Consider the following 11,235-nt stretch of genomic DNA (forward strand, 5'->3'; position numbering starts at 1 on the left):
TTTGGCTCAGCCACCTGACCGTAGCGGAGCCGGAAGTCTGGGAGGGGGCGTTGATTGGTTGCGAGCGCTGCCAGTCCCTCGCTTGGCTTGGGAACTGGCCGGCTGAGTGGCCGCCGGCGGACAGGGCGCGGGTGAGCGAGCGAGGTGGGTGCGCGGGAGCTCGGGGCAGCAGGGGGGTGGCCGCCGCGCGCCCGGGCCGCTGTGTCCGCACGGGCTCCACGTGGTCAGGGCCGCCGTGCGCAGCCGGGGCGCGGCTCCTCTGGCCCTCGCTCCCTGCGTGCGCCGGGGCCCCGCGCGGTCCGGGGGGCGGGAGGATCTTGCTGCAGCGAAAGGCGCGTGCGGCTCCGCGCCGGGCCCTGCCCGAAAACGGCCCGAGCAGCCGCTGGGGCTCGGAGTAAAATCCCAGCTTGGGGGGCGCGGCGGCGGCCCCGGGAGCGGAGTGGGGCTGATCGGGCAGCGGTTCCACAGCTGAATTCAACGCCCCGGGCCTGCTACCGCCGCTTGCAGCCCTGTTGGGTTCGAGGGAGCTGCGTGTCGCGAGCGAGGGGTGTAGGGTCAGGCTGGGCGCGCTAACAGCGAGAGGAGCCCCAGTACCTTACAGGGAGGGTTGGACGGTAGCTGCATCCCGTCATAGCGTTTGGCTTTGCACAGGCCCTTTTGCTCCCCTCCATTGTGAAGCCCAGAAAGGATCTAACTAAGTGGGGTGGAGCAGCCCACAAAGCAGGGTGAATAGTGGGTAGTAGAGCCTGCCCAAGTCCATCACCACTCCGTGCCCACCAGGGGCGGCTGTTCTCGCTTGGGGTTCTCTTCTCTATTTCTGAGCTGTTGCAGTGTCAGCCTTTGGCTGGTATTTTTACATATAGTCTGTGTTTTTCATAGCTTGTTTCATTTGCTGGGGGTTTTCTATGTGGTGCACCTAAATTCAATGTAACTGTTACTGGATGAGTGACAATGTGTAAAGTCCCATTAAAATCTGCATTACCATTTCTGATCTGAAGTATCCTAAATGAGAGATGAAAAAGTAAGCCAATACATGTGCCTATTCATGTAATGCAAAATTGTTACCTTGGCAATATTCTCAAGAACTTTAAAAATCTTTTAATCAATGGGGTCTCTACTGCTTCCCTTGTGATGCTGTTATGCATTTTTATATAAAGTAAGGGAGTTTTGTTGGATCTTTATCTTATTTGTATATCACAGAGTTTGCTTGATGTTGACAAATCTACACATTTAAAGATTCTGTGTCCCTGAGCCACACAGAACTGAGTAACATAGTTAAGTCAACCTAACTTTCAAGTGCAGACCAGCCCTTAGACTGTTAAAATACATTAAATACACTCAGTATTTTTTTCTGTATCTTTTGCTATAGTTGACACACAGATGATGGTTTGTAATCGCAACAGAAAGGGAAGTGGTTCATGAAACACTATGCTGTCCACATGGTACAAAAGTTTGACACCTCCCCTCCACCCCCCCCCCCCATCTAATAGAGAAGTGTTATCTTAAAGACCTAGGAATTAAAATTAAGTTGTTCGGCCTTCATCTTTGATCAATAAAGTCATTTTACACCATTGGCTTCAGTCAAGGTTCTATGGCTTACTAGTCCTATCCTTCTGCCCTGGAAGCTGAGAAACAGTTTTACAGAGTTGCTGGTCATGTCTTACCTCATTTAGAAGTTGAGAAGTAGAAAAGGGATGTTAGAATTCACATACAAAAACCTAGCCCAGATATAAGAATAGACTGGATAATATGTATTCTGACTACTGAAGAAGTACAATGACCCAGGACAATTCATACTTTTAATTGACTACTGTGTTTAAAACACGTGAAAGTGGTAAAAGTTTTTCTGAGTATGGCTGTCCAATGGTTAATGTGGGTAATTGAAAATAGCATGGCAAGATGCTGTTACACTGTGATAGAAGGACCTGTAATCTACATTTAGAAATCATGCTGAACCAGAATGAACAGCTGTCTTTTCTGATTACTTCTCTAAAAATGATCAGATTGCTTATGGTGTTAATACAAATTGGCTGTCTTGTATATTTAGGTTGTAAGTTTTCGGGGACTTTCCCTTGCAGTATAGTTTGTACCGTGCATAGCATAATGGAGCCCCAAATTCAGTTGGGATCTCTAGTTGCTAGTATAATACAAATAATAATAGGTTTCAGAGTAGCAGCCTTGTTAGTCTGTATTTGCAAAAAGAAAAGGAGTACTTGTGGCACCTTAGAGACTAACAAATTTATTTGAGCATAAGCTTTCGTGAGCTACAGCTCTAATGAAGTGAGCTGTAGCTCACGAAAGCTTATGCTCAAATAAATTTGTTAGTCTCTAAGGTGCCACAAGTACTCCTTTTCTTTTTACAAATAATAATGTGGGAGTGTTCCTGAGTAGACTTTCCAGTGTAAACTTACGTAATATTTTTAATGGGTTCTAAAACTTGATTGTTGAATTTACATCATACTGAAAATTAGCAGTGAACTTAATGTCAGCAAGTAAAATAACATGCTGGTAGACCTAAAATTGTGGCCTTTCCTCTAATAAAAGATATATACATGCATTTGCAGACACACCATACTGATTTTACTATTGTGCCCATTGCAGTAATATTAAATCCATTAAGAAAAGCTTCTGCACATGCAGGACTCTGACATGCTAACTTTTGCATTCCCTCTTCCTTCTCGCTCCCCATTCTGTGGAAGTCTTTATATTGGAAAAACTAGTATACTAAACCTGAGCCTTTGTGGGGGGAGCTAGGTGGTTCATGTAGGCTGTGTGTGATGCTAGACATTAGTTTTAGAAACTACTTTTGCTTTTTATTTATTTATTTTTAAAGTAAAAGTCAGTAAAGAGAATAGTCATGTTCAGATACTTCTTTGGTCTTTTGTATAAAAACATCTTTAAAATGTTTCTTCTGTTTTTAGTTTTGTTAAAATATGTTTAGAGTTTTGTTTTAGTAGTTTTATTTGCTGCTGTTAGCTTTGTTTCTGAAAGTGAAACTTTGTAGATGAGTTGATAATACAGATCAGTTCTCAGTATGTTTTTAACTGAATCTAAAGCATGCACAATACATACTCATGTACTGATTATTTCTATATGTTGTGTACATGATATACAGTGGCTCTATTCTGAACTCTCACACCAGTGTGTAACTTCATTAAGTTTGAGAGAGTGACTTCAGCCAAATTATTCTTGACTTTCATTAGTGTAACTAAGATTAGAATCGTGGCCAGAATTTTACTTTTAACACAGTCTCCTTGCTCTTTCCATTTTAACATAGCAGTCTGCATATAACTGTTTTTTTTTTTTTTTAGATATGAAACACTCATTAACTATTCTTGATTCCATAATTCAAGTAAAGCTGCTGTAACGAAAGGTGTTATGGAAAAGAAAAGCCTTTGCTGGCTACATTGGAAGTTTGTAAGAGGCACAGCATGGTGAACAGATGTTTAACAGAAAAACATATGAGGATTCCTATTAAGAATTTCAGAAACTGCAAAAAAGTTAAATGGAATGTTTCATGCTATGGCTGTGGAACTGCAGTTTTAAGTCTGTCCTCTTTTTCTGCAGATTTCACTTTTATCCATTTTGATATTTTTTCCCTGCTGAACACTTTGAGAGCCACAAGACTGCCTGTCTTAGTTGCATATATGTTTTAAGATCTGTATTTGAGTTATTTATCTAAACATTTTTTCCCTTCCAGCCCACCAGGACTATCACAATGAGTCTCCGGAAGCAAACCCCTAGTGACTTCTTAAAACAAATTATAGGAAGGCCTGTTGTTGTAAAGTTAAATTCTGGAGTTGATTATCGAGGTAAGTTCTCCCCACTCTCTCCCATAATGAATGTCTACATTCTCACTGTTTGTATTTGTCCCTTCCTCCCCCAATGCTTAACTTTAAAACAATGACTGTCCCATAACTAATAAAAGCAAGAGAACTTTGCAGGAATGTTAATTTCTTCGTACCTGTATTTGCTTTCTGAGGCTGTATTCACATGGTGGCTTGCATATATCAGGAATTATTGCTATAGTAATAATAGCTTGAGTTGGATTCTCAAGTTCGTGTTGTGACTGGTGCAATTCCTGTATACTGTGGCCCCAGAGTGACATGTTCATTTTAGTGATTTACATAAGCTCCAGAGAGAATTTTGGTTGGGAATCTTGAACTGGGGATCCCAGTTAGTAGTGCAGTGATCTGAAGTGTTAGAATAGCCAATTTTAGATTTGGGAAAGGGTGGCATAATGTTAAATAAATAAGTCTGGACAAATTGCTGATTGGAAAAAAAAAACGTGTTTAGTTTGATTAAAACAATTTGTCTAGGTCAGTGGTCTTGAAAGAAGCAGTGTAGGCTCCCAGCATAGAAATTTCGAATCCCTTTGAGTTATGCATATGTTTAAATGTTGGATTGAGGCCTCAGAGTGGGATTTTTTTAAAAGAACCTAAGTAATGTAGGAGAAAAAGTTCTAATGGCTCTAAGTGGGATTCTTGTTCTAACATCCCTTAAATGCTTTTGAAAATCCAAGTTAGTCATGGACTTATCCTCTCATAGGATTATCAAGGAGAATCTTCTCTTACAGGTCTAGTGTACCAGCGTGACTTCAACCAGAATAGGTCTGTTGGCTCCCTGATTTTTTTTTTTTTTTTTTTTTTTTTTTTTTTTTAAGCAGTGTCATCAGAGGTTTATATCTCACTGCTTGCTTTCAGTGAGGAAGAGGGGACTGGCTGTAAAGTGAAGTCAGCTGAGTTATACCTATGTAAAAACTGGTGTGATCAGTATCTGGCCCAAAACTATTTTACTGAGTGCTTCAAATATTTAAATGTTATGGGCCAGATATTGATCACACTAGTTTTTACATAGGTATAATTCAGCTGACTTCACTGTACACTGTTTGAGAGAATAGCACATGTGTTGTGGTGAGGAAAATTTACTTCGGGATTTATTATAGTACATGAAACTATAATGTAAGCTAGATTTGTGAAATTCCTTAAAACTTTTTGTTCAAAAAGGATTCCAAACTCTTGTTACAAATTTGTTGACAGATTTATCTACTTCTGTTTCTAGGCCATGTTGCTAATTGTACTTTTTTGACAAATATCACCTAATGCAGATATGACTGTATATAAAAAATGTCAAAATGTCTCATTCTGTGCCAAGTGAATGCCACATTTAAGGAAAGAGGCCATGAAAAAGCACAAACCATATTTGGTAAATTACAGTGTGTGACTTGCTTGCCTCTGTGTGTGTATATATACATTTAAAATGTAAATAGGAGGTTGGGTAATGATAACATTTTATGCCAGTCCTGTTAGTAGAGTGGAAAAATACAAGGGGGAAGAAGAGAGAATGAAATAAGCCTGAACGCATACTAGGAACAAAAAAGGCTGTGAAAACACTGCCATTTAAGGCATATTGAGTGATATTTTTAAAGGGTATGTAGTCAACTTTAGTCTCACTTGTATGAAATTATTTTTTACCTGCTATTGTTAAAAGTAATTCCTGAGATTACTAAAACAGAGATCAGAGGGGGGGAAAACCTTTCATTTTGTTTATTTCGTGCAGTTAACAGCACTTTGTGTGTAGTCAGTCAATTTCTCCTATTTGTGTGGAAAGAGAAGAAAGAAAAACACTTAGGAAAATGTGATCCTAAGACCATAAAAGTTGGCAGGAGAGTTCAAATTCCCAGTTATTTAATGGAAGATCTTACAGTAGCACTGCTGAGATGTGGGGATATGTGCTAGAGGAGAATCAAACTGGACTGTTTTTCCACATTGCTGTTCTTTAATCCAGACAGTTATACAGTTAAATTATAATAATTATTTAGAACCCAAAAAGTACCAGATGCTTTCCGATCCCAGAGGAAAGCATAGTCCCAACCCTAAAGAATACAGTCTAAGACAACAAAAATGATGAGTAGTAGGGGAAGGGATACAACATACAAAAAGGCCAGTGTGACAAGGCACACATCTTACTAGTTGCAAATTTAGTGTGTTTTAACAAAAAAAAAATTTTTTTTAAATAGTTCTTCAAATTGTCCTCAGGCTTCAGTTCTAGTGTCCCTAGCACCTGTTCCTCCCAACATTAAACCCCTTCTCTCTACATAAATGAACAATTTGTTTATTAAGTAAACAGAATACATAAGTAGATGGCTAAAATCCTAATCCTGCCTTGAGTTCCATACTGGTGGAGCTCTTTTGAAGAAACTGGGATTCATGGGTGTCACAAAAGAAGCAGATCTTGAGGAGGGATTTAAGGGGCTTAGTGGACCAGCTCAGAAAGTGCATTCTGTATATAGAGTGCAGTGCAGAAGAGGACTAAGAGAAAAGTGGGAAAAGAGGTTATTTATTTTTTTAAAAGCAACATTGGTTTTGTATTCATTTGTTTAAATTCAAGAAAATAAAGTACTAAAGGGCAGGGAATTTTTCTTCGTGATCCAGTAACTAAACTGTATAACTATTTTGGAAAATCGATGCCTGTGGCATGTTTAAAAATGTGTGCATTTTAAAATATTGCAAACTTAATTATATTGAAATAAAAATGTATAGTATTTTTAAAAGTAAATATGTCAGTTACTACAATTTTAGCTGAGTTGTGTTCAAGAAAAATGTTGAGAAGTTTATTGAAATGTGTAATTTATAGCATGAAGATAACAGCTGCCGGTCAAAGAAAAAGTTTTTTCTTTAAAGATATTGTAGATCAAAATTGTTATAAAATGTGGCATCATATGGGGCATTATGCTATCCTATATTAAGGTGATCACTTCATGGATATTGAAGTTATTTATTTAAACTAAAGGACTAAGAGAGCTGTCTGAGGTGACCTCTGGACCGTTAATGTTGCTTTTCAATAAGACTTGGATCACTGGGGAAGTTCCAGGAGGCTGGAAGAAAGCTAATGTTATGCCGTTTTTAAAAAGGTGATTGGGATGACCCGGGTAATTATAGACCTGTCAGCCTGACATCAGTCTCAGCCAAGATAATGGAGAGGCTGATACAGGGCTCGATTAATTTAAAAAAAAACCTAACAGAAAGAGTGTAATTAATGCAAATTAACATGGGTTTATGGAAAATTGATCCCGTCAGACTAAGTTGATTTTTTTTTTGATCAGATTACAAGTTTGGTTGACAAAGGTAATGGTGTTGACATAATATACTTAGACTTCTGTTAAGCATCAGACTTGGTACCACATGACATTTTGTTTTAACAAAATTAGAATGATATAAAATTAACATGGCACACATTAAATGGATTAAAAACTAGCTCAATGATAGGTCTCAGAATGTAACTGTAGATGGGATATCATCATCATGTAGGTGTTCTTCCCGTGGGATTGTGCAGGGATCAGTTCTTGGCCCTACGCTATTTAACATCTTGATCAGTGACTTGGAAAAAAACATAAAATTATCACTGATAAAGTTTGCAGATGACAAGAATTGGGGAAACAGTAAATCATGACGAGGACAGGTCACTGAGTCAGAACGATCTAGATTACTTGGTAAACTATGCACAAGCAGACAATGTGTTTTAATATAGATAAATATAAATGTATACATCTGGTAACAAAGAATGTAGGCCATACTTACAGATGGAGAACTCAATCATATGAAGCATTGACTCTGAAAAAGATTTGGGGGTTCTAGTGGATAATCAGCTGAACATGAACTCCCACTGTGGACAAAAGAGCTAATGTGATCCTGGGACACATAAGCATGGGAATCTTTAGTAAGATAAAAGAGATTATTTTACATCTGTATTTAGCACTGGCGTATAGTTCTGATGCCCACAGTTCAGGAAGGATTGTGATAAATTGGAGGGGAAGAAGAGCCAGGAGAATGATTAAAGGATTAGAAAACATGCCTTATAATGATAAACTCAAAGAGCTCAATCTATTTATCATGGCAAAGAGAAGGTTAAGGGATGACTTGGTTACAGTCTATAAGAATCTACCTAGGGAGCAAATACTTAATAATGGGCTTTTCTGTCTAGCAGAGAACATGATTCAATGGCTAGAAGTTGAAATTGAACAAATTCAGACTGGAAACGGGCGTCAGGTTTGTAGAAATTTTGGTGGCGCCCAGAGGGCTCCCCCCTCAACTCCGCCCCCCCACCTGCCTAATGCTCTGCGACGGAGTTTGGGTCGGGGGAGGAGGTCTGAGGTACAGGCCCTCGGCTGGGGCAGGGGATTGGGGCATAGGACAGTTGAGAGGTTGGGCTCTGGGATGGAGTCTGGGGTGCGGGCTCTCAGATGGAGTTTGGGTGCTGGGTGCAGGCTCTGGGCTGGGGCAGAGGGTGGGGTGCAGGAGTGGGTGAGGGGTGAAGGCTCTTGGAGGGAGTTTGGGGGTAGGAGAGGGTGTGTGGGAAGGGGGTGGGAGTTCAAGCTCTGGGAGGGAGTTGGGCTGGGGCAGGGGATGCAAGAGGGGGTGAGGGGTGCAGGCTCTGGGAGGGAGTTCGGGGGCAGGAGGGGTGCTTAGGAAGGGGGTGCAGGTTCTGGGAGGGAGTTTGGGGGCTGGAGGGGGGGGTGTGGGGGGGGGGTGCGGGTGCAGGCTCTGGGAGGGGGTGGTGGGGTGCAGCACTTAGGGGAGGGGACTGCCATCACATGTGGCTTCCTTCCTCCCCTGCTGCCCCTCACCTTAGCCTCACTGGGGGTGGGGGATGGGGCTGCCCCTTGCCCAGCGTTGGGCAGGAATGGTGGCAGGGCGGTGCGGATAACAGGATCAAACACTCATTGACGCCACAGCAGCTGCTCAGGTGAGTGAGGTCCACTCCAGATATCTCCTGCCGGAAGGAAGCTCCCTCAGTGTCTCCTCCTGGTGGGTGCAGGGGGAGGGCTGCCAAGCATGTTTATGCCTTCTCCCTCTCCCCCTCCTGAGATTCAGCAACAGCCAGCTGCTTCAGCCTGCCACCAGCTCTGCTCTTGTGCTGTAGCCTTAGGCAGCAGGAGCAGCCACCAGTGCAGGCAGGCAAGGGAGAGCCGCACCGCTTTCATTCAGGCAGGGACGCTCCCGGGGCTTGTGGGGGGATGCTCCGGGGGAGGGGAGAGACCCAGCTCCAAACATTGGTGGAGCAGGGCCCCCAGCCCTGAATATTCCTGGAGGCCAGGCACCATGGGCCCATACAACTCGCCACCCCTGACTTTAAATAAGGTGTAAATTTTCAGTGGGGAGAGCAATTAACCTTTGGAACAATTTACTAAGGGTCATGGTGGAGTCTCCATCACTGACGATTTTTAAATGAAGATTGGATGTTCTAAAAGATCTGCTCCAGGAATTATTTTGGGAAAGTTCTATGGCCTGTGCTATACCAGAGGTCAGACTAGATGGTCACAAATGGTCCTTTCTGGCCTTAGAATCTGTGAATGTTGGCACAAGAACAAATGGCTATAAACTGGCTGTGAACAAATACAGGCTGGAAATTAGAAGAAGGCTTGTAACTATCACAGGAGTGAGGTTCTGGATCACCCTCCCATAGGAGTTGTGGGGCCAAACGACTTAATGAGCTTTAAGAAAGAGATGGACAAATTTGAGTGTGATTGTAAGACGGGGTAGCTTGTGATGGTAGGGGGTAGGACCCAAGAGTCCTGAGGCCTATTTCCAGCTTGTTTTATGTTCCTAAAAGCTCATGCTTCAGGATTTCAGCCAGCCACCTGCAGGAGTCAGGAAGGAATTCATACCCCCCACAAACCTCATATCTTCTGTTTGTTGTTGGTGTTTTTAAATCTCCTTTCTCTGAAGCTTGTGGGATGGGCCTGCCTGGAAATGGGACATTGGACAAGGGGGACCAGGGCTCTGAGAGGCACCGAGCTTGCTTACTCTCTGCTCCTTGGCTGGCTGGTTTTTGCTTACCTGCTTAGGGTTTAACTGGTCTTTGTTTGAGGGGTCGTGAAGGAATTTTCCCCCAGGTCAGATTGGCAGTGACTTTGGAGGTTTTTTGCTTTTCTCTGCAGCATGTGGGTGTGGATCATTTGCCACAGTTATCTGGATATATCTCACTTAATCATTTCCCTGCCGTTGTGTGGGACCTTGGGCTCTGGTGCACCTCAGTCCCTTCAGTTCTCTGCCTGTGGCACATAATAGTCTAATCTCCTGTGGTCTATAATACTTTCATCTAATTTCAGTTTAGTGCCAGTGATGGGGAATGTTGGTGGTCTGTGATATACAGAAGGTCAGACTAGATGATCTGGTTGTCCCTTCTGGCCTTAAACACCATGACGTCTCTGACATGTCATTTAGATAAAAAACTCAACCTCTTTTATATAGACTTTCCATTCATTTTTCTAGCTAAATTCAGTGTGCCCAGTTCCTTTCTAATACATGGGGCTCTTCTGTAGAATATTAAGGACCACTCATCTCTTGCTAATACATAAATGAATTGCACCATTTTCAACTTTCAGAGCAGAAGCCATTGATCTTGTGACAGAGTTCTGTTTTATCACAAGCAATATTTTTCATTTACGGAGCGTTGATGAAGATTTAATCACTACCTGATGGATGGTGAGGATATGGTGACAATTTTTCATTGTACCATTGTTGACCTGCTTTCTAATTGGCTTAGAGGAGACTGTATGTTTCAGTTAATCAGAGCAGTTTATCTAGAAAGAGAGGTTTGAGTTGTGTTTGAAGAATAAAAAACTGTCAGATTTATGTTTACCCTGATTTTTTAAATCTAATTTTTTGTTTTGTTTTTTAAATTTTTTAAAACTTGTTAATGTCTTCAGGTGTCCTGGCTTGCCTGGATGGGTATATGAACATAGCTCTGGAGCAGACAGAAGAATATGTAAATGGTCAATTAAAGAACAAATATGGGGATGCATTTATCCGAGGAAATAATGGTAACTCTCCCTCCTTGCAATACTCTTGATTCGGATTTGTTTTTTGGCATGGAATTTTTAATTTGAGGCATGTATGAAAATAAAATTAGGTGACTGCCTGTCTCCAGCCACATCCATTTCAAACTTTTTACTCTTGCAAGAGGCCTTACATAATCTTTCTTTTACCTACCATCTGTGTTCTCATTTCCTCCTGCTCCGCTGTTCTGGTCCTATGCTCTTCCTTATTGATCCCTGTGACTCCTTCCCCTCTCCCTATCTTTTACCAAGCACCCTCTCTTTTCTATCCCTCCTTCTAACCCACTCATCACAGGACCCTTTCTTTTCTTAGTCAGCCAATCAATAACATTCACCAGACCTGTCTTGTCTATCTAGGTGTCCCTTGTTTCACAGAGCTTATCATGTCTTGCTCT

The 11,235-nt window shown here is 41.8% G+C and overlaps 1 protein-coding gene across 3 annotated transcripts in view; it reads left to right on the forward strand.

Annotated features, from left to right (window-relative positions):
- Positions 1-11,235, forward strand: part of LSM6 (LSM6 homolog, U6 small nuclear RNA and mRNA degradation associated) — a 14,981-nt gene continuing 3,746 nt past the window's right edge. Inside the window, exons 1-3 of one of the 3 annotated variants that reach the window (XM_074950958.1) lie at positions 1-144; positions 3,701-3,812; positions 10,712-10,825. In XM_074950958.1, coding sequence (XP_074807059.1) covers positions 3,719-3,812; positions 10,712-10,825 — 208 coding nt within the window. In that variant the 5' untranslated portion in view covers positions 1-144; positions 3,701-3,718. Of the gene's footprint in view, positions 145-867; positions 1,022-3,700; positions 3,813-10,711; positions 10,826-11,235 lie in introns of those variants that run through there. The other 2 variants (XM_074950959.1, XM_074950957.1) reach the window with 2 other exon arrangements.

This window comes from Natator depressus, chromosome 4 (assembly GCF_965152275.1).
Source record: "Natator depressus isolate rNatDep1 chromosome 4, rNatDep2.hap1, whole genome shotgun sequence".
NCBI classification, from domain to species: domain Eukaryota; kingdom Metazoa; phylum Chordata; order Testudines; family Cheloniidae; genus Natator; species Natator depressus.